The following is a 24,131-nucleotide window of genomic DNA, read 5'->3' as shown; positions in this document are numbered from 1 at the left end:
GAGTGACTCCCTATACAACAAAGGTTATGTTTAGTACAAACTAAAAGGTCAATGTACCACTGTTCCATCTTCACTTGTGTCATCGTCCTGAAGCAGGAGGGTACAATAGTGCTCACATTGTTCTGTATCTCCTTGCAACAAATACATCTTAGCTAATTTTAGTGGTACCTGAAAGGAAAGCGGAAACACAATATAATCAGCATAACCTGGGAATTAAAAATTGGTTAAGGTGCTGGTAATTCTGTCAGACATCTATATCTGCTAATTAGTTAAGAACTGTTCCATATTCATAATCACTACTGAGTTATGATTAAGGCACTACTGTCACAATTGTAATTCCTCCTCCAAACTACTTTACTGGACAACAACTGCATGAGGAGAAGGCAGCTGAATGAAGCATGGGTAAATGAGATTTCCATCTGCCCTGGGAAGTTGGTCCAGGAGAGGTTACTAGGGAGCTGATACAGAATACTGATTAATATCCTTAAATTTAGAGAGCGAGGCCATGCTTACTTTAGTGTCTGTTGGAACACAGGAGAGGGCTTCTGTGTAGTACTTCACAGATTTTTCATACTCCTTTTCTGCTCCGTGAAACTCAGCAAACTGTACGCAGATCATCATGGCCACTTGTTTCTGAGGAGGTATCAGTTCAGGCTGTTCAACACGAACCCGCTTCAGTATTCTTTGCTGGATGTCATATGCCTTAAAATAAGGTAAGAGGGGGTCCTTGTTAGCACCATTTGGACAACAGGCTAAGAGTTTCTGGCAAGCATCTGGACCTTGATTTTTGGTGGCTTTGTTGTTTAGGATTTACTACAAGTATCAAGTTCCTAACAGTCTAGTATTTAAATGTCTTAATTTTGTTCTGGTTAATTTATTCGTATAGTAAAGGTTCTGATTATATTGGTTGTTTCGTTTCTGGATTGGTAAATGGCTCCAAGGACTTCTTCACTAACAATTGTCTTGACTTTTATACATTCTCCTGAGAAGCTCTATGTTGACAGAATGTAAATCACCTAACTCAGTGGTTCTCAACCTGGGGTCCCCAGATGTTTTTGGCCTACAACTCCCAGAAATCCCAGCCAGTTTACCAGCTGTTTGGATTTCTGGGAGTTGAAGGCCAAAAACATCTGGGGACCCCAGGTTGGGAACCACTGATCATTAGCCTGTCCACCTGGACTTTTCATCTGCTGAGTTTAGATCTGTTTGTGACCTTGATTCCCTAGCATACCGCTGTTCAGGAATGTGGCCTTCAGACACAGACCGCTCACTTTCAGGGCTTAAAATCTCTTGCTGGCTTTCCTGCTGACTTGCAGACCCAGAATCACCAGGGTCATCAGAATGACTAACAGATCCAGAATCCCCAGAGAGATCAGGTGCAGGTACAATCAAAGGCTGAATTACAACGCACACTCTCTTGTCTCTATTAGACTCATACTTCTCAGGGACACACCTCTTTTTATCCCAAGTTTTCTGACAACATGGCAAGACCCTGAGTCCTCCATTCTGTTCTTCTCCTATGAGCATGAGAAGATGTCTCGACAGAGAGATAGTTAGATCGCTAGGGCCTTACTTTCCTATACAGAAATGTTGTTCTTTCAATAAGGTCTTCTGTAACTTTAAAAGTTTGACTCTGCTCCTGTAATTGTTGAAGCTCATTCGCTCTGCTGCTATGCTGCTGCTTTACCTTTTCTGATGCTTTTTCCTATTTGAAATTACTCAATGAAACATATGTTCAAAGTTCAGTTAGCACAAACATGCTCATGCTAGTACCAGTAGGCTCCATAGTATGACTCCTTCCTGACACTTGAGAGTGAATCAGATCTGAGCTAGATTTGCCCCTGACTTCAGTCCAAAGAACCTCCTTGGCCTGACTGGACAGATTGCCCAGCAACAAGCTAGAAGGATCTGCAATGTACAGACTTTGTGCGATTCCTATCCTATAGAGCCCTTGAGAGAATATGGTAACCATCCTCATCTCTGATCTATCCCTCACTCCCCATCTCTCATAGCAGGACTAGTTGCATCAAAATTAGCAGGGAAAGTTACTGCTTGGTTCAAATTTCAACAACATCTACATAAGATATCAATTGCATATTTATATGTATGCTGGTAACCACCTTGGAAACATCTTGGACAACACATGAAGCTTCTACAAAACTGTTTTTTTTTTTTACCTTGTTCAGAGTTTCCAGCACAACTTGTCCTCTTTTAGTTGTCTCATAAACTTTAGCTAGTAACATCAGGTTCTTAACATCCTTCATCATCGAAGGAAGGTCATCAGCTAAAAGATTGAAAATATGCAATTGTTATTTTGTATCTGCTGCACAAGGATTCATGGCTACCAATACGGCTAGCTGGTAGCTGCAAATAAATAGTGTTGAATAGTGAAGCTAAAAAGAGTTATGTTGGATGAATCTGATTTAAACTCATTATTTCGGTTGCATTTAGAAAGGGTTTGGAACACCTGATAAAGCAGAAATGAACTGAACAGAATTTTCCATTATTTGTACAGGGCAAATTCAATGGATATAGTTATTCAATGGTTACCATGCAGCTGTTAAAGATATGAATCTTTAAAACATAAGGTTGAAGGACTGAAGTGCTCAAATGGATGAGTCACTTACATTTTCTTTCACATTTGAATTTATAAGAACTGACGATCTCTCCTGCTTATGATATGATTTGTGAAACTTGCTAAACTCTTACTCAACCACACATCTCTTTTCTAGTTCTCAGGGAGCATCACACTACACCCCAATAACTTCCTCCATCATTCATATCTTTGTTCCTGCTTTTGTGTCTCAAAAACCATAGTCAAAACTGAACTTATATCTCATCCCCATAAAGTTTGCTTTACTATTGCGATGCACACATACTATCATAAAGATGTGTTCCTAGGCATTGCACTTCATAAATTTGATGAAGCAGAAAAGTTTATGCTACCAACTTCTATACTTCTATACAAAACTTTTGTATATGCTATACAAAAGTTTATGCTACCAACTTCTTTCTCTTGGTCTCAAAGATATAACCCAGAAGACAAGATCAAAATTTCAACATAAGACAGTAAGTAAAGAGAACTATTACCTTGGTCATGATCAAGTGCTTGGTTTAATACTTTCTCTGCTTTGCCAAACTTTTTGAGCTTTAAGAGGAGATTAGCAAGATCATGACACAAGAAGTCCTGCTCGCTCATCTTGAGAGCAACTTCATAATAATTAATAGCCTAAAATGTATGAATACATTTGAACAGATTAATTACAACTGTAGACTCCAAGAACAACACACATGTTTTTGAAATATCCACAAGTTTCAAAGCCATGCAATAATACTAGACAAATCAAATGATTATTTGACCGCATTGAGTCGCCTGTTAAGGGCTGAAATATGCGGTATAAAAGTGAAGCAAATAAATAAAATAAATGATGTCACTCTAACTAGAATTCATAATTGTACCATAACAGGTACAGATTTTTCCTCCCTGTCCAAAAAAAGGTGACTTAAAGGAAGTCAGAAAATTGGGAAAATAATCAAGCAGAGGCTTTATATATTCATTTGTTCTTTTGTTTGAAATGCCTGCTAGTTTAAATCATAACATTTCTTTGCAAAATCAATCATATTTGTATTTTAAGACTAAAGATTGCATTTCAGCTGGCTTAAGTTTTTGCTAAACCTCAAAGAGTTTGAATGCTTCATATTAATCAAGTAAATATATTTAGGATTGTGTTCAATGCCTATGAGTTTAAGGTACTGTTCCATTTTCTGGTCAGAGGCCACTAGGGGGCACTAAAGGGAGAAGGATAATCCATTTTACAAGGGGGGGGGGGGTTAAAGGAGGAAAACCATTTCCCCAATTTTTGCTGATTATTTCTCATTCCCCTATCATAAACATGGGTTGTTTCCACAACAGGGACATGAGTGTAGGGAATAACAGGAAAACGATGGAAAATAGGTTTACACCTTCAATCCATCCTCCTCCCACTCCCATAAAATGAACTATCCTTTTCTCTCTAGCGTCCCCTAGTGGGCTCCATCTGGATAATGGAACAGTACCAAATTTAACTACAAAATTTAATTTTATTGTTTTGTTTTGGATGTCTATGTTTTATTTTTAATGAGAAGAAGAAAACATCAATCTAATTATGAACCTTATTATACTGATGAGTGTAGACATAGGCTTGCCCGATTTTTCTTGCCACGGTTGCATCCAAAGGATTCTTCTTCTGAGCTGCTTCATAAACTTCCAAAGCTTTCTCAGGCTACAGTAAGTGACAAAAAGATAGTTATTTCTGAAGTGTCTGTTCCCCAGGGCTGATAAACTATATCTTAATACTGTTTTGGGGAACTGGAATCCTTCTTCTAAGAAAACAAAATCAAGTGAGAAATTTACTAGAATTTTGGGAAACTGATAACTTCATGTATAATTAAAAGACCTTCAGAGGTACTTCTGATAATTTTAAACTATTGGGCTATAGTTTAAAATTATCAGAAGTACCTCTGAAGGTCTTTTAATTATACATGAAGTTATCAGTTTCCCAAAATTCTAGTAAATTTCTCACTTGATTTTGTTTTCTTAGAAGAAGGATTCCAGTTCCCCAAAACAGCATTAAGATATAGTCAGTTTAACAGGCTTTGAAAAATCTCTAAGGTGTGATAGAAATGCTTTACATAAATAAAGTGGAACTCAATTTTTTTTGCTAATGAAGACAATAGGTCTAAAAATTAGTGTAAGTTTCTCTTGTCATAAAACGAATTTTGTGATAGCTAATACAAACAGATTTGTCTGATCAAAGGATATTTGTCAGATCTTGGTAGATTAAAACTGGCAAATTCTCCAAGAAACATACTTGAGACAGGATGAGCAATAGCAGCTGCCGTTCTGACAACTTCTTGATTTTTGGACTGTTAGGGCCCACAGTAGAAGTTGCTTAATGGTTGTTTACAATTGGAGGATTGGTCAACTACTACTGTGTCTGCTACTACAACTTAGACTATTTATTATTCCTACAATTACAGTATTATGCTGTCTAGCAATACTGGCAATATTTACATAGAGATTTGGAGTATTTAAAGGGATTCACCTAAAACTTGAATAGATTGGCTTTCAGTTAAAGGTTCACTTCCTTTCTCATGAACATTATGGTATGGTATCAGTGTTTTCATGAAAATGGTCATATTAATTATTTGAACAAATACTCAGATAATTATTAACCACTAACCTCTTGAATATTCATGTAGGCATCACCCAAGAGAAGGCTTGTATGAGGACTAGGTAAATTTTCACAGAGCTCACTAAATACAAAGATACATGATATTTACTTGGCAACATGACACAGGTGTACTTAGAAGTGCAACCCATTAATCCCAATCAGGCATGTAGCCGGGGGGAGGGGGGGCTCAGGGGGCTGAAGCCCCCCCCCCGAAATTCTCATGGTGGTTCGCGAAAAGGCCTTACTGGTGCATTATTTAAACTGTTATGTTTATTCATATCATGATCTGATCACCATACTCAATCTATCCCATATGCATGGGGGTATTGGGGTAATAATACAAAAGGTTTGCTAGGGTAGACCCTCTTTCACTCAGACTCAGCCCCCCCCCCCGAAACTCAACCCCCCCCGAAACCCCCCCTGAAAAAAATTCAGCGCCCCCCCCCCCCCCCCGAAACGAAATCCTGGCTACGGGCCTGATCCCAATGGGATTTACAGTTAAATCTAGGGTGGAAATAGTTCAGTATTCCAGATACTGTTGAACTGCAGCTCCCAGCAGCTCTATTTAGCATAACCAATAGTAAAGATACATACGAACAGTATCTAGATAACATAATACCTCTGGCATATAGGCTCATAGTCTTAACAAATTATAAGAAACAAATCCTAGTGTACAAAATATAATTTTGTTTGTTCACCATCAAAAGATTAGAGAGGTGACATAAGTGTTTTATTTATTTATTTATTTATTTATTTCCCTCACCACTGTTTTTCCCCGAGCCACTCCTTTTATACATCATCTGTCCAAAATGTCATTTCCTCTTGTAAACTTTCTGTCTTTCTTTGTGAATCCTTTTTCAATAATTTTTCTCCATACATCATTATATTCACTTTGTTTCCATATCCCACTTTTAACTTTTAATGTACATGTCAAGCCAATTTCTATACTTCCTTATACCACTCTTCTATTTGCATATTTTCCCCTTTTCCAATTCCTTGCTATAAGCAATCTTGTTAGTGTTAATACATTTATTATTGCATCTATTTTTTCAACAGTTTATTACTATATGATGATAATAAAACTATACTAGGATTTCTTTCTATTTTAATGTTCATTATATCATATATCTCTCTAAATACTTTTCTCCCAAAATTATTTATATATTTACACTGCCATCACATATGTATATATATTCCCAATTCTTGGTATCTTTTCCAGCTATTTTTAAATAGTTTTTATTTATATTTGCTACTCTTATTGGTGTTAGATACCATTTCCATATTAACTTATAATAATTTTTAACCCATATTGATAGGTTTTTCAAATGTCTGTCTCCATAATTGTGACCATTCCATTTCATTAATTTTAATCCCTAAATTTTCTTCCCAAATCACCTTGAGGGTGTTATTCTTTTGTTTTCCTTCCTTTATTTCAATTATTCTTGTATAAACTTATTATCTTATAAACCGCTCCTAGTCACTTCTGGGCTGAGAGGGGCGGTATATAAATATGGTAAAATAAATAAATATTTGAAATATTCCTTTCAAATTTTTGTGTTCCTCTATATCCCTTCCAGTTTGTATTATCTGTTCAAATTGATTACGCTTACTTCCATTATAATTTTTTTATTTATAGGAAAATTGGGTTTATATATCTATGGTTTATATATACCTACCTGCAACAGACAAGAGTTCTTTCTCCCACCCTGGACATCATTCCACAGATATATAAATCCAATTTTCCTAGTTTCAACAGACCTCACAACCTCTGTCATAGATGCAGGAGAAATGTCAGGAGAGAATGCTTCTGGAACATGGCCATACAGCCTGGAAAACTCACAACAACCCAGTGATTCCGGCCATGAAAGCCTTTGACAATACAATATTTGCAGACCATGTTCCTTCTTGAGTAGCGGAATAAATCTTTAACTGAAAAATATATAATACATTTAGCTTCTAAAACTTTCTTCTAATAGTCTCTAAAATTACCCATGCTCTATTGTTTATTTCTCTCTGTATCTAAAGGAAAATGTAAAACTGAATTCTTGCAACAACAAAAAAAGTAAAATTAATGCAAAACAACATTACCAATAGCATCCAATGTACAATCTCTTATCCTTTCGGGTCAGAAGATAAATCTGAGCCATCTTTTCCTTAACTTCAGTATAATATGGCTGGTTTGGTGTAATATTCCTCAGCATGGTTAAGGCTAAGTCCACCTCTCCTTTACTGAGAGCCAAATCTACATTAGCAACAGTGACACGGATTTCTTCTGGTGTTCCACTAAAGTCATTAATGGCATCTTGCATTATCTTTGTAGCTTCGTGCTAGAATGTTGAAATATGTATGAAAACACTTTGCAAAGTAAATACTTCTGTAGCAAGAAGATAACAATAAAGATTAACATAGTACTTTTGAAGTGTTTGAACAAGTTCCTCGTTTGTTATCCTGATAATCTTCACAATAGTCCTGTAAAGCAAATCAATATTACTATCTGCATACTGCAGACAGAAAACTGAAGGTAAAATAGATTGCTTAAGGTCTAATGAGATGTCCTACTTCCATTTTCATAATTACGGTACTTACCATGTGCACCATTATGCTACTTAAGCTTTTTCTCTCTCTAATACACTCATAGAAGGCAAATTACAAATCATTTTCTTGGCTGGCGATTCAAACACTCCACAGCAAATCATCTACCATCCTGATTGACCAATATACTCGAAGCAAAACGCTATGATTTTATATGGCTTGGTCAATCCGAATGGAATATTGCCTGAAATATTTTTATACATATGCTTTCAAAAAGCATTAAAAATATCTGACAACATATAATTCTTAGCTACCATAAATACATGTATTTTGATCTATTTATTTTTATTTAAACTGAGTTTATTTTGATATGGCCTTGCTTCTTTTCACTGAGAATAGGTTATACATGCAGTCCCCAAATTATGAACAAGATAGATTCTGTAGGTTTGTTCTTAAGTTGAATTTGTATGTAAGTTGGAACAGGTACATTTTGAAGTGAAACTTCAGCCATATATATATATGGCTGAAGTTTCACTTTAAAATGTACTTGTTCCAACTTACATGTATGTGTATATGCTTTGAATAGCATAGGGAAGAATCAACACCCAAGTAGGGTTTGTTTTGCTGTCTGTTTTACTGTTCATGTTTCACCTCACTTTCTTTTTGTCCCTGTGATCACTGGGTTTTGAAAAATGTGACTTGTGGAAACAAGGATTGGTGATAAAACTTCAGTAGAGACACTTTCCCCCCATGATAACTCTTCCAAGAGTGAATTTCCCTTCCGAGGGGAAGATTTCTCTCGCTTCCTGTTGTCTCACCCCCATTCTTAATCATTTGTAAGTTGGATGTTTTTAACTGCCTGCATTTAACGTTTCTTACCAGTTCTCCATTGAGTCGAAGAGCTTCAACGAGTTCCAGGTAGATAGAAACTTTTTCACTTGTAGTCAGAGGAGGTCCCTGGCCTTTCTTAGTTTCCCCTTTCATTTGTGGTAAATTGACAAGCATTTTTAAGACTTTAATGGCTTCAGGGTATTCTCCACCTTTATTAAGTGCTCTGGCCCTGATGAAGTGATACAGTGGAGAATCGCGAAGCTGATAAAAATATTAAAAAGTTATACTAATAAGACAAGTCAACTACAGCCGCACCCTGAAAACATGTTATCTGAGATATTGATGAATTTCTGTTTGTGAGAGTGATTTTAATAATCAATTTCCTTGTATTATACCTTTAAAAAAAGCAACAATCTTTATTGTATCCTTTAAAAATTAAGATTAAAATAATGACAATAAAAGCAGAATGACGAGTTCCTCAATGACATGCTGCAACAAACAGGAACATCCTAAAATGAGCATACACACACACACACACACACACACATACATACACATGTGCACACACGCAGATATTGTGGGATTTTCTGCATTGATATTCTGGGGGCCCTTCCACACAGCCATATAACCCAGAATATCAAGGCAGAAAATCCCACAATATCTGCTTTGAACTGGGTTATCTGAATCCACACTGCCATATATTCCATATCAAAGCAGAAAACGTGGGATTTTATTCAGCTTTGTTTAGGGGGCCTGGGTTATATGGCTGTGTGGAAGGGCCCTTAGGCTGAATCTGTACTGCCATATAGTCCAGTATAATCAAGTTCAAAGCAGATAATCTGGATTCAGAAACTAGATGACATGGAAGTGTAGATGAGAACTAGATATATAAATGAGGAACTAAGCTTTAATTTTTCAACCTCCTGTCCTGTTCTTTCCACAAGTGATGGTTGAAAACAGAAGGAGATTACTTGTGAGCCACCTTGCCTTGCTGCTTACAGCTAGATGCAAAAGCGATGCCAGAGGAAAGTGGGAGACAATTTCAGTAAGTATTTGAAATATTTTGCTAAGGCTCACCTGAAAATTGTAGCTAACCCCTATTTCCAGTGAGTGGACACATTCTTTTATATTTCCTTGAGACAGGTGAATTTGGGCCATAAGAAGGTTAGCATCTGTTGATGTTGGATCCAGCTCCAAACAACGCTGCAGGGTGCCTTGGGCAGTTTCTAATTCTCCTGCAAAATAGCCCAACATTCTTGCTCTAGTCATTCTTTTCCTTACAAATAATGTTATGCAACAGTTATTAAAGGCTAGTGCAGACTTTCCTCTAGTTAGTGTCCCAGTTTGGGTATATTGCCTTTGTTACAGTCAAGACAGAAGTAACCTTTTCTGAGCAGTGGGATAAACTGGAAATATTCACACTGTTTTCATTAAAAAGTATCTTTTTCTTTCATTTTTCCAGGGTCATATTTAAAATCTGGCCTAACACATTTATAGTATTTTCAGTTTGAACTGAAGAAAGGTGAGCTGCATATATTTACTAAAGCATGCTGTACTTTTTTGCTGCTGTACTTTCATATTATGCCAATTGAAATTCAGGGCACAGACCAGGAATCAGCTGCAAATGCTCTCAAATACTGTACATACTTTTGTTCTCATTATGTTTATGGGGAGATTTGAGGTGAATGCATTCACTTCAGTGAGAAGACATATGGTTGTATAATGCAACTTAACTGTGCATAAGATAAACTTTCTTTTTTAATGTGATTTTGCTCCTTGGCAGTTACTTTAATAAAAGTACAAAGAACAGCTCTAACCCTCCCCTTTGAGCTTGTCAAGATTTTTTAATGAATTAAATAACCCAGGTGTCTTTCTGTTCTTTGAATAGGCAATCAGACATGAGCTTACCTGATAAATATTTAACCTGTGCCATTAGAAAAAGGGGCTCTATCATTCCAGGAGCTGCTTTCACAATTGGGTTCAAAATAATAGTTGCTTGTTTAAGAAGAGAGGATAAAACTTGACCAGGCAGCCGTGGCTATTAAAAAAAAGAAAAAAATGAAATTATGTATTTCCAGAAATACATATCTATTGTAGTATATAGTTCCCAACAATAACCATATTGCTGTTTACGAGTGTCAGTCTGGTTAGTCATTACACATACAAGAGCTTATAAAAATATTTATGTTAATATTACACATTATTTTATTATATTAACTAGCTTGGGGACCCGGCGTTGCCCGGGTTATTAGAGAAAGTGGGTAATGGCGGTTCTGTATGCCAAGTTTGGTCTGTATTGGTCTTTGGATAATGGCAGCATTATTTTCAGGAAGTGAGTGAAGGTACTTGAAGTCCCATCATCCATGGGCCATCCTCCTACAAACAGCAGCAGGATATAGAGTGGGTCATGGGGGCTCTGTGTGCCAAGTTTGATCTTTATCAGTCATTAGATGAGGGTGGCAGTGGTGTCAGTAAGTGAGTGAAGGTATTGCAAGTCCCATCATCCAAAGTCCATCCCCTTTCAAATTGCAGCAGGATGTAGAGTGGATCATGGGGGCTCTGTGTGCCAAGTGTGGTCTTGATTGGTCATTAGAAGAGGGTTGCAGCAATCTTTGGAAGGGAGTGGAGGTACTTGAAGTCCCATCATCCATGGTCTGTCCTCCTCCAAACTGCACCAGGATGTAGAGTGGGTCATTGGAGCTCCATGTGGCAAGTTTAGTCTTGATGAGTCATTGGCGAGGGTCTCAGTGGTCTCAGGAAGTGAGCAAAGGTACTGCAAGTCCCATCATCCATCTCCAAAGTTTTCCAAATAACACCAGGACGTAAAGTGGGTCATGAGAGGTCTATGTGCCAAGTTTGGTGTTGATCCGTCATTGGATGAGGTTTGCAGAGGTCTCAGAATGTGAGTGAAGGTACTGGAAGTTCCATCATCCATGGTCCACCCTTCTCCAAAACTGCAGCAGGATGTAGAGTGGGTCATGGGGGCTCTGTGTGCCAAGTTTGGTCTTTATCAGTCATTAGATGAGGGTGGCAGTGGTGTCAGTAAGTGAGTGAAGGTATTGCAAGTCCCATCATCCAAAGTCCATCCCCTTTCAAATTGCAGCAGGATGTAGAGTGGATCATGGGGGCTCGGTGTGCCAAGTGTGGTCTTGATTGGTCATTAGAAGAGGGTTGCAGCAATCTTTGGAAGGGAGTGGAGGTACTTGAAGTCCCATCATCCATGGTCTGTCCTCCTCCAAAGTGCACCAGGATGTAGAGTGGGTCATTGGAGTTCCATGTGGCAAGTTTAGTCTTGATTAGTCATTGGTGAGGGTCTCAGTGGTCTCAGGAAGTGAGCAAAGGTACTGCAAGTCCCATCATCCATCTCCAAAGTTTTCCAAATAACAACAGGACGTAAAGTGGGTCATGAGAGGTCTATGTGCCACGTTTGGTGTTGATCCGTCATTGGATGAGGTTTGCAGAGGTCTCAGAATGTGAGTGAAGTGACTGCAAGTCCCATCATCCATTGTCAAATTCTTCCAAACCGCACCAGGATGTAGAGTGAGTTATGCGGGCTCTCTGTGTAAATTGTGGTCCTGATCCATCATTGTTGGCAGTTATGGTCTTAGGAAGGGAGTGCAGGTATTGCAAGTCCCATCGTCCATGGTGCATCCTCCTTCAAACTGTACCTGGATGTAGAGTGCGTCATGGAGACTCAGTGTGCCAAGTTTGGCATTTATTGGTAATTGGATGAGGGTTGCAGTAGTCTGAAGAATTGAGCAATTGTACTGCAAGTCCCATAATCCACGGTCCATCCCCGGCCAAACCACACCAGGACGTAAAGTGGGTCATGAGAGGTCTATGTGCGAAGTTTGGTCCTGATCAGTCATTGGATAAGGTTAACAGCGGTCTCAGAATGTGAGTGGTGGTACTGCAAGTCCCATCATCCATGGTTCATAGTCCTCCAAACTGCAGTAGGATGTCGAGTGGGTGATGGGGGCTCTGTGTGCCTATTTCGGTCTGTATTGGGAGTGTTCTGACCCAGCCCCCTTTGGCCTTTCCTTTCCTCTCTTTGTCATCTCAGAATGCTGGATTTGAGGCTGGCCAATCAGAGACCATATGCAAATTTCCTTCTGTCATGCCCCGTTTCTGCCATGAGCCCTCTTCTCCACCAGGGGCTCCTATTGAAGCTGCCCAATCAGAGACCATATGCAAATAGCACCACAGCGGCAGCCAATCAGAACGCTGGCACATACCCCTTCCGCCCTCCGCACCTCTGTCCTTCCCATACAAACACTCTTCTTTATTATATATATAGATAGATATAGATAGATTACAGAAAAGGGAATGAAGAAATATACTGTCGTACTCCAGAGCAGAATCCCCTCTGACTTTAAACACCACAACAGCTGAGTAAAATTAGCAAGCAGTTTATTTAAGAATATAAAAAGCCAAAGCAGTAAAAAGTAACCCAATTGATATAAAGGTAGAGAGGAACAAAGTCCAAAGAAATCCATGAAACTAGATACTTGAATCCATGAACAGAACATGAACAGAACAGAAGCATATTCCACAGAATAAGCATGAGCTAGGGCAGACCTTGGCGCTGGAAACTTGGCATTAATTTGATGTTGCTTCAACTGAAGCAATGTCTGTCACAAATCACTTATAAACCCCTAATTCCCAAACAGCTAGGAATGGATTCTTTCTTAATTTCAGTTTCACATCCAACTTCTGTTGGAGTCTAGCCGAGCATCTAAATTGCTGTACGGACTGTCTCCGTTTACTGAAACATCTTTTCCTGTTCAAGGTCTCACTTTCCTCATTCACTCCTGCACCTGGGACCTCGAAATCAACTTCATTCTCAGATAACTGATCAGAAATCCTTTCCCAAGCTCGAAGCCTTGAGAATCCTCTTGCAGCAACTCAGGCCTCTGTGACCTGTCTTTTAAACTCCATTCAGGCCCTTGCAGCAGCTCAGGACTCTCACCCCCAGACCATGGCCCAGAAGCCGAATAAATATCCCGATTCCCTTCAGGAACATCAATATGAACGTTATCCCCATTCCCATCATGTAAATCAAAATGATCATCAGACACAATCACAGGCTGAACAGGCTGCCATACAATATATACAGTAATTCTTGGGATCAGTTTGATAACTACCCAAAAAGACACAGGATGGCATCCTACATCAACCACTAGCTGCCTCTTCTCACCAGCAAAAGCCTTAGGTGAAAAGGTTTTCTGGAGATTCCCCTCACACCAAGCCCCAGTGCCCAGGAAATTGGGGAGCATGAAACAGGATTTCCCACCTGTTTAGGGCAGAAGACCAAATACTCCTTCACTATTTCAATCAAAAACATAGGGTTGAGTTTTTCGTAGTATTCAATGCTCAACGGAAGACCATGCAAAGCAGAAAAATGAAGTTCAGCAGCTTCATTGAGAAAGGCACTGGCAGTCTGTTCATTCTTGTTTTTTCTTGAAGCTATCACAGCCTGAAGATAAGCTAGGGTCTATGAGACAGAGAATATTAAATTTTACTGGGTATATTTTTTTTCCATGGTAAGATCTTTGAGACTGTTACCTCTCAGATATGCTGGCCTGAGCTGGAGAGGACCTACCACCCCTCCTGGCTTTCCCCAGCCAGGTTCATTATCCCATTATCTCCTAGCTGCTGCCCCTTCTCAGATTTTCAGAGAAAATAGGTAAAGAAACAGCACTGGCTATCATTTGAAGGAACATCTGAAAACTGTGTTAAGTAAACGTTACCACAGTCTGAGGATGCCAACATGCAAGGGGTCATCTATCATCAATTTGTAACCTACAGTAAGTGGATAATCAAAGAAAATAAGTGCAATCTAACTGAAGATTTTCCAATGGATTGCTGAACTTCCTTTAGGAATTCCAGTTGTTGTTCTGCTTCCTCTAGTTTCCCTCCGAGTACCTGGCACCATATAAGCCCTGTAAAACAATAAAGCCAATTCAGAAGTAAATATTTTTCACAAACCACAAGCTTTGAATTGTAAATCAGAAGTCATATGTTTGGTAGCAATACAACATATATTGGAATAGGTAAAGGTAAAGGTTGACATTAAGTCCAGTTGAGTCTGACTCTGGAAGGTGGTGCTCATCTCCATTTCTAAGCCAAAGAGCTGGCATTATTCATAGACACCTCCAAGGTCATGTGGCCAGCATGACTGCATGGAGAGCCATTATCTTCCCAATGAAGTGGTGCCTTTTGATCTACCTACATTTACATGCTTTCGAACTGCTAGATTGGCAGAAGCTGGGGATAGCAATGGGAGCTCACCCCATCCCATGGATTCGAACTGCCAACCTTCTGGTCAGTAAGTTCTACAGCTTAGCTGTTTAACCTGCTGCACCACCGTGGCTCCTCATATTGGTATAGGGTCATGTATTAGAACAGCAAAGTAACTCTTGTTTAGCTTCATTCAATGCTATTTTAACTGTAATGCAGTTCCTTACAACAGTACTTGCAATTTGACAATTTCAGAATTTCCAGAGTAATAATCCACTTGTTATCTAACCTATTTGGAAGATATGTGTACCTTCTCCTCCATGATGTAAAGAAGATCCACACCTTAAGGCATTTCTCCTATATGGGAAACCTAGAAACACCTTGAGGATGGAATACAGGAAAGCTGAAGGCAAAAACTTATTTCGATTAATAAATCCCTAAGAGCCTACCTGTCAGTGACTCAATAGTATTTTCATCCAGTTCTGTAGCTTTTCTATACCACACAGAAGCTTCCTTCCAGTTCCCCTGAAGGATCAGCTGATATCCTAACTCATTTGCAAAACGAGCATCAGAAGACAGCAGGTTGATGCCTGTTTTTCTAATGAACTCATATACCTCCTGTAGGATATCTTGATTTTTCCCAGACTAAAAGTTAAGGAGGGAGGAATAAGACATGCATATGAGACACAAGGATTGAAAGAGTTCCATGGCATTGTTAAAACATTATGTTCAATTTCTCCAGTTTCATGGAGTATCACATACACTGTTATACATAAGCATGGTGTAAATGGTTGTAGGGGTAGGATATAGGGAAAGGGGATGCAAAAACTGACAACTCTATTAACACTAGCCATCAGCTTTTAGATTAGTGAGCATAGTTTGCATAATTATGTTCTTTATTCCTCTGTAAATTGATGAATAGCATCATCAATTTTGCACCCCATTTTATTATATCCCATTTGGAAATGAGGGAGGCAATTAATTCATTCTAAGCATGTCTAAACAAAAACCGAATTCTGCTAAATTGTTTATTATTGTATTAAAACAATGAGTTATGCTTTCCAGATGCGTTTGCTTTATTATACTGACACCATAGTGCCTGTTTCCATTTTGCAATCTTTAAAGACTGTAATGAAAACCAGGCAGTATGCAATGTGCCAAGAAAGTCTTGTCCCTGTTTCAACCTTTGGTGACAGATTGAAATCTGTGAAAGCCGTTTCCTACTCATGTCTTTACTTATAATCTCTTTCATGCATTACAGTGAATGTCAGGTGTGTTACAGAATGTTCATTGTAAACAGGATCCATGCATTTGGTGATATATATCATACATCTCAACAATGATTGTTTGCTGTTCAAAAAAAAAACTAAACACAAATAATTTATAAAATAATACCATAAATAAGATATTTCTCATTATTAATTCACTTATATCCTACCTTTCTCTCACCTTATTAATTCACTTATATCCTACCTTTCTCTCTTATATTCTAGGCATTTTATATTCTTATATTCTAGGCATTTTACAAAAAGTAAAACAATGTAGAGTTATAAATAAATACATATAAAAAGTTATTGTTAAACTGATCTCCCCCATATCAAATCCATAAGACTTTAACAGAAGTAGGGAAAGGGAACAGAATTATTTCAAATAGATACCTTTGACAATGAATTGTTACTAAGGAATTTGAAAATTATCAATTCAAATTTGTCCTTACCAGTCTGCTGATCACTAACATTTTTTGAAGGTGAAGTTCTGGTCTTTGGGGCTCTTTCATCTCGAGAGCACCAATGAATTCTCTAAGGGTATCCAATGCCTACATTAAGTAGATCAATATTATTTCACATCAGGAACACGACCATTTTTGAATGGTTTAACATGACTCAGTAAAAAGGACAAAGACTGTTATCTAATCACACATATGAAAGTCTTCCTTCGGGTGTTTTAAAAACTCAATTTTAGAATGAAATTTGAGATACAACAGCAACAAAGTTTGGTAATTCTCCAAACCTTGGGGTATATGTGCATCTCTTAAATAAGTAGATTTCCAAAAGTATCAGCTCAATGCTAAGCAGTGCAAAAATATAGCACACATTACCAATTACAATGATCACAATTATTTGGAAAAGCCCACAACACTGATCCGACAGCATAAATACCAAGAAATACATTAGCACTCACCACTGTTTGATTCCCAGTCATCGTGAGGTGGTTTACAACCAGGTACTGAAGTCCATCTATATCATTAGGTTCCTTTCTTAGGATTCTTAAACAATATTTGGAAATATTAGAAAGCAAAGTGAGGGACAGCATATGCTGACTACACAGCAACATTGCAATAAAATATGAGCATTAATAAAATGTTTGGAGTTGATTTTTTAGTTTTATTTAAGTGTAGAGAGTAGAACAACTTATTTTAAGAATCATTCGATTTTCTTTCAACAGATTTTTTTAAAGACTTCTGAAGAAATAATGTGTCAGGATCTAGCTAAGAATGTTGGGGTTAGCAGGGGGTGCCTGGCTCGACAGCAGCACATGTGAAAAAAATGTTGGAGTGCTCATGGCCAACAAGTTAAACAGGAGCCAACAATGTGATGCGGTGGCAAAAAAAGCCTATAGGAAGTTATGCTACACCTCTATTCTGCCTTGTTCAGACCACACCTGGAATACTGTGTCCAGTTCTGGGCACCACAATTTAAGGGAAATATTAACAAGCTGGAATGTGTCCAAAGTGGGGTGACTCAAAGGCTCAAGGATCTGGAGAACAAGCCCTATGAGGAGCAGCTTCAAGAGCTGGGCATGTTTAGCCTGAAGAAGAGAAGGCTGAGAGGAGATATGATTAGAGCCATATTTAAATATGTGCCCTGGAGACTAGGACGTGAAACTACAGGAAAGGAGATTTCATCTAAACATTAGGAATAACTTCCTGACTGTGAGAGCTGTTCAGTAGGGAAACTCTCTGCCCCGAGTGTGGTGGAAGCTCCTTCTTTGGAAGCTGGATGGCCATCTGACAGGGGTGCTTTGAATGCGATGTTTTTACTTCTTCGCAGGGGGTTGGACTGGATGGCCCATGAGAGATGAGAGAAGAGACAAGGATGATAAAAACATCAAATCATCTGGGCATCCCCTGGGCAACGTCCTTGCAGACGGCCAATTCTCTCACACCAGAAGCAACTTGCAGTTTCTCAAGTCGCTCCTGACACGACAAAAAAAAAAAAAAAAACAACCCAAACAAAACAAAATTATAAAGGTAGACCACACTGTTTGCAAATTAAATGACATGTCCTATTTTCTTCCATTGTCTAAGCCATCTCCTACCTTTTACTTTCTTCTACACTTTGCTCCCAGTCTTGCAGTGCTAAATGTAGCTTCATCTTGGTGACAAGGGCTGGAGTGAAGGAAGGGATGGTAACTACCAACTGGCTAACTATTTCCAAAGCCCCTGAGTAATTCTGCTGCACCATAAAATATTTTGCCTATCAAGAAAAAGGAAAGAGATTGAAAGCAAAAGGCACCCAAGTAACACTCTGCCACTCTGCCACAGATGTGGATCAGAACACAACGATGAGAGACAACAGCTGTCATTTCTGTACAGTTCCTATAGGTTACAGAATTTAATTACTGTGGGAAATGTGCTTCAAAGCATGGGGTAAACTCAATCCAGTATTAGCATTGTTCCTAATGAAATTTAGGTACTGCTGTATTATCTGGGCAGAAGCCAAGAGTTGGAATCTAATATTATTGTTTTAATGACTAAATCATTTAAAATGTGTTTGACTCAGACCTACTACCAATGCAGCTATGTCCAGATTTATTTACATGTCCCATTAAGTTCAGTAAGATTTATTCTCATGTAAGTCTACGTGAGATTGCAACCTAAATTTGGTTTTGTAAATAAGGAAGTTAAGTGCATGTATATCTAATGATTTCAGTAGGTGTTGGTGGCCAAATTCTGCATAGGATCAGATTTTAGGCTATTTGGGTTCTAACAGCCCAAAGTACTTGAACACCCAACCTCCAAAATAAAGAAAATGGAAGCAATAAAGAAAATTGAAGTAAATACAGTACTCTACCTTTCCCATCATCCCAAATATATCTGAACTGTCTGGGTTCCCTTCATCAAGATACTTGATAGACTTCTTAACTGCATGTGGTTTATCAGATGTAACATATACCCATCCTTTCAAAACAAGTCCCTGAAAGAGTTTAGAAAAAAATCAGATTGTAATCCATAATTTTTAAAAACAGCCTCTTTGTAATGTTATATCTAAGATACCAAACTGAAATTCTTTCATAAAATGGTGCAATAGTAATCTATTCCCTTCTCTATTACCATATATTCATGTACAAGTCAACATCAACTATAAGTCAAGGGAAGGTTTGGGGACCAAAATTATGGATTTTTAAGTGACCCATGGATAAGTCAAGGGTCATTCTAAGAAGAGGAGAAAGCATCAATGTTGCATTAGGGGGGCAGCCCCCCTGACATCCACTGTCATTTATTTCTCCATCCAGATATTCAGAAAGGACAAAGTCCCAAGAGAACATGACAAAATCCCAAGACCATGGACACAGGAAAATGAGCACAAGCTGCTTGGTTGAGCAAGAAGTTGCTCTGACAAAGGTTTGTTTTTAAACACACTGCTTAATACCCTTTGCAATACATGAAAGCATTTTTTTGGCCTCTGACCTCCTTCTTGTTGGTTATTCTCACACTCTTTCGAACTCTGAATTCCAAACGGTCAGCCCGATCTAAGATTCCCATTTCATCAAGGCCAGGCTGCTCGTTACTGTCAGCCTGGTTGCCTTCCTGCCTACAATCAGGCTGAGAACTGTCCTCCTTTTCTGAGTCAATTTGCACCTGGCTAGTTTCAGTATCAAAAACATCATTCCCTGCTGTGGGAAACTGAACTTGCACACCCTATTCCTCATTGTCTACAACAAGAACATTTTGAACCTGATTGTGAACCTGAATCCCATCATCCTCGTCAGAATCACTCAGAGACTCCATCTGAGTCACAACACTATCAGTATGTGTCTGTGGTTCCAGCTGAGTCACAAAAGACTGAGGGAGATCCATCTCGCCAAATTAAACTTTACAAAGAACTTCAGAGGATGGAAAACACATTAAAAACACATTTTGAAGTTGAGATAACAGGGACAGCCTGACCTATTCATCCTACCTCTCTTGCACCATTGGATATTTTCAGCATTTTGTCAACATACTCCTTTGCTTTATCATTTTTATTCATAAGCCACAGAAACATTCCAGCATAATACAATGCATTGCTTCCAGCAGTCTTCCGGATTTCCTTTAATTTAGTTTCTAAATCCAAAACAGCAGAGGAATCTGAAAAGTAAATACGACAGGTTATAGTATGTGTTTCCTTTATATTCCACTTATTTAAATTTTTCGTGTTACGAGCGGTACAACAAGAAATTTCCTTCAGCTTCTTTGGGTTGGAGTAATTTATACTGAAGCATCTGGTCAATGATTTACTATAATAATGATAACTGATACAACTCTCCTAGTCAAGTTTTAATTTAACAGATTTTAACACCGTTCTTGCCTCTCATTTCATGTTATTCCTAATGACTGGAACAAAATATATTGAATTATCTGGACAAACTCACCAACTTTTTCACATCGTTTGTGTGCATAAATGAGACCAAGGAGGCAGCATAAAGAGACATCTGCATGGCGTTTCCGGGCGTTCTCAAGGAGCGAAATGCCTTCTTGGATTCGTCCTGCAAGGATATTGCATAAACATACATGAGGATTTGGCAAGAGAAAGCCAGAGCTTAATTTTAAGCAGTGCAATCCTATGCATATATATTCAGAAGTAATCCCAACATGAATCCAATTGTAGTTTCTTTAAAGTGCAAGCAAATTATTGTAGTTCAGTTTAACCATACTGTAATAATGTGCCACTGAGATATCATGACAGGTTTTCTCACTTTCTGCTCCATATGTCAGTTTGCAGATCCAAAAATCACATCACGTTAAGGACAATTTTCTGAAGCTTTTTACGCCCTCCAGGTGTTTTGGACTTCCACACCCACAATTCCTAACAGCTGAAGTTGAAGTCCAAAACACCTGGAGGTCTCAAGTTGGCCAATGCCTAAGGTAGAGATATGGGCAACATTATAGAGGTTTTGCATAAAAGGAACAGGAAAAGGTGGGTACATTTATAGCATTTTCCTTGAACCATTTACCAAGGAGCAAGGTTCCAAATCCTTTGAAGAATAGCAGCACCGCATCGTGAAGATGTTTTGACAGTTCAACGTTTGTCACATGAACGACGTGGTTGAAGTATTTTTCCTGAGCATAGTATAAAATTCGAGCCTGGAGAGAAAATGATAAATTACTGGGAATTCATTTTTATTCAACTCATTTATTTATTGTCTACAAACAGAGCAAAATTGCCAAGAAAGCCATCTTCTTGTACATTTCAGAACTAGTTACCAATATTTGGGAGTAAGCCTTACTGAACTCTATGAGTCAGACTTCTAAGGCTCCATCCAATTCAATGCAGTTAATCTACATTTTGAAACTGCATTATGTAGCAGTATAGATGGGGTCCCATCTATATTGCCATATAATCCAACTTGAACTGCATTATAATGGTCAATTTAGGGCTCTTACTGACAGACCTTATATCCCAGGATTTGACCCCAGGTATTCTGCTTTAAACTGGATTATATGAATCCACACTGCCAGATAATCTGGGATAAACAGAAATCTTGGGATGAGATCCTGGAATATAGGGCCTGTTTGGAAGGGCCCTAAGACTCATAGAATGCAGACTGAACTGCACTGAACTGGATTATATGAGTCTACACTAGACATCAGATGCAGACCCAACCTTAAGAAATGGGGCTACAAAGTGGAATCCACGACGTGCGAGTGTGGAGAAGAGCAAACCACTGACCACCTGCTGCAATGCACCCTGAGCCCTGCCACATGCACAAGGGAGGACCTCCTTGCAGCAACACCAGAGGCACTCCAAGTGGCCAGATACTGGTCAAAGGACATTTAATAAACTACCAAACTCACACATTTTGCACACTGCATATATCTTATTTGTAACGCAAACAAACAAACAAACAAACAAACAAAACACCACTATACAATAATTAAAATGAAGAACAATTTTAACAAATATAAATGTATTAGTATTTCAATGGAAAGTGTGGGTCTGCTTTTGGCTGATGAGATAGGATTGTTATTGTTGTGTGCTTTCAAGTCGTTTCAGATTTAGGTTGACCCTGAGTGAGGGCCGGGTAAATTTATTTATTTATTTATTTATTTACTACTAGTTGCCCCCTGCCATGCGGTGCTGTGGCCCAGTCTGTTGATCTGGAAAATAAAGTAATGAGAAAGTGTTGGTTTCTAATATATGTGATTTCTTTATGCTTGTGAGTAAACCGTATTTCTTGCTGTTTCTTTGTCAGTGTTGATGTGGAGAGTGTCTGGTTAGCCTACTCTGGAACAGGCAACATATAATTGTTCTTTAGGGGTCCCTTTCAAATCTATGATACTATATCTCTCTCTCTCTGTGAATCATATCTATCTATATCTATGGCTAATGGCTCTCTGTTAGGAGGGCTTTGTTTACATTGTCTTGTCCTGGTGAAGGGAGTTGGACTGGATGGCCTTAAGTATTTTCTGATAGTCATGGGAGCTCTGTGTGGGAAGTTTGCCCCAATTCTGTCGTTGGTGGCGTTCAGAATGCTCTGATTGTAGGTGAACTATAAATCCCAGTAACTACATCTCGCAAATGTCAAGGTCTATTTCCCCCACACTCCATCTGTGTTCATATTTGGGCGTATTGAGTGCTTGTGCCAAGTTTGGTCCAGATCCATCATTGTTTGAGTCCACAGTGCTCTCTGGATGTAGGTGTAAGCTGGAATGTGTCCAGAGGAGGGCGACTCAAATGATCAAGGGTCTGGAGAACAAGCCCTATGAGGAGCGACTTAAGGAGCTGGGCATGTTTAGCCTAAAGAAGAGAAGGATGAGAGGAGATATGATAGCCATGTATAAGTATGAGAGGAAGTCACAGGGAGGAGGGAGCAAGCTTGTTTTCTGCTTCCCTGGAGACTAGGACGCAGAACAATGGCTTCAAACTACAAGAGAGGAGATTCCATCTGAACATGAGGAAGAACTTCCTGACTGTGAGAGCCATTCAGCAGTGGAACTCTCCGCCCCGGAGTGTGGTGGAGGCTCCTTCTTCAGAAGCTTTTAAACAGAGGCTGGATGGCCATCTGTCAGGGGTGATTTGAATGCAATATTCCTGCTTCTTGGCAGAATGGGGTTGGACTGGATGGCCCATGAGGTCTCTTCCAACTCTTTGATTCTATGATTCTGATGGTCATGGGAGTTCTGTGTGGGAAGTGTTTTCTGATGGTCATGGGAGTTCTGTGTGGGAAGTTTGCCCCATTTCTGTCGTTGGTGGGGTTCAGAATGCTCATTGATTGTAGGTGAACTATAAATCCCAGTGACCACAACTACCAAATGTCAAGGTCTATTTCCCCCAAACTTCATCCGTGTACATATTTGGGCATATCGAGTGCTTGTGCCAAGTTTGGTCTAGACCCATCATTGTTTGAGTCCACAGTGCTCTCTGGATGTAGGTGAACTACAACTCCCAAACTCAAGGTCAATGCCCACCAAACCCTTCCAGTATTTTCTGTTGGTCACAGGAATTCTGTGTGCCAGGTTTGGTTCAATTCCATCATTGGTGGAGCTCAGAATGCTCTTTGAATGTAGGTGAACTATAAATCCCAGTGACTACATTTCCCAAATGTCAAGGTCTATTTCCCACAAACTCCATCCGTGTTCATATTTGGGCGTATTGAGTACTTATGCCAAGTTTGGTCCAGATCCATCATGGTTTGAGTCTACAGTGCTCTCTGGATGGAGGTGAACTACAACTCCAAAACTGAAGGTCAATGCCCACTAAACTCATTTTCTGTTGGTAGTGGGAGTTCTGTGTGCAAGGTTTGGTTCAATTCCATCTTTGGTGGAGTTCAGAATGCTCATTGATTGTAGGTGAACTATAAATCCCAGCAACTACAACTCCCAAATGACAAAATCATGATTTTTTGAGTGATGGTCTCTCCTTGTGTTGTGAGTCGTTTGTTGCCAAATTTGGTGTGATTTCATGCATTGGTTCTTTTGTTTTTAAGGTACTCATTATGCATTGAAATACAAGGAGACTGGATTACCAAAACCTGAGGGTCCCCATCAGTCATGTTCAAACTGAAGAGACAGTTTGAACACCAACGGTCAAACTGCCAAGTTGACGCATGCGC

The 24,131-nt window shown here is 39.0% G+C and overlaps 1 protein-coding gene across 1 annotated transcript in view; it reads right to left on the bottom strand.

Moving 5' to 3' along the window:
* The window catches only part of TTC21A (tetratricopeptide repeat domain 21A), a 34,795-nt gene extending 10,724 nt beyond the window's left edge, over window positions 1-24,071 (bottom strand). Inside the window, exons 1-21 of the mRNA XM_060783467.2 lie at window positions 24,045-24,071; window positions 21,033-21,162; window positions 20,451-20,564; window positions 20,000-20,166; window positions 18,890-19,012; window positions 18,135-18,292; window positions 16,998-17,082; window positions 16,534-16,632; window positions 15,266-15,461; window positions 14,421-14,518; window positions 13,870-14,070; window positions 10,485-10,614; window positions 9,654-9,811; window positions 8,625-8,837; window positions 7,302-7,540; window positions 5,223-5,295; window positions 4,152-4,262; window positions 3,091-3,229; window positions 2,178-2,284; window positions 514-702; window positions 58-168 (exon numbers count right to left, since the gene is read on the bottom strand). Of these exons, the coding sequence (XP_060639450.2) occupies window positions 58-168; window positions 514-702; window positions 2,178-2,284; window positions 3,091-3,229; window positions 4,152-4,262; window positions 5,223-5,295; window positions 7,302-7,540; window positions 8,625-8,837; window positions 9,654-9,811; window positions 10,485-10,614; window positions 13,870-14,070; window positions 14,421-14,518; window positions 15,266-15,461; window positions 16,534-16,632; window positions 16,998-17,082; window positions 18,135-18,292; window positions 18,890-19,012; window positions 20,000-20,166; window positions 20,451-20,564; window positions 21,033-21,162; window positions 24,045-24,071 (2,868 nt within the window). The remainder of the gene's footprint in view (window positions 1-57; window positions 169-513; window positions 703-2,177; window positions 2,285-3,090; window positions 3,230-4,151; window positions 4,263-5,222; window positions 5,296-7,301; window positions 7,541-8,624; window positions 8,838-9,653; window positions 9,812-10,484; window positions 10,615-13,869; window positions 14,071-14,420; window positions 14,519-15,265; window positions 15,462-16,533; window positions 16,633-16,997; window positions 17,083-18,134; window positions 18,293-18,889; window positions 19,013-19,999; window positions 20,167-20,450; window positions 20,565-21,032; window positions 21,163-24,044) is intronic.
* Between the last annotated feature and the right edge of the window lie 60 nt (window positions 24,072-24,131).

Source organism: Anolis sagrei, chromosome 6, assembly GCF_037176765.1.
Source record: "Anolis sagrei isolate rAnoSag1 chromosome 6, rAnoSag1.mat, whole genome shotgun sequence".
NCBI classification, from domain to species: domain Eukaryota; kingdom Metazoa; phylum Chordata; class Lepidosauria; order Squamata; family Dactyloidae; genus Anolis; species Anolis sagrei.
Note: the sequence above shows the minus strand (reverse complement) of the source record. Positions and strands in the feature narration are given on the sequence as shown.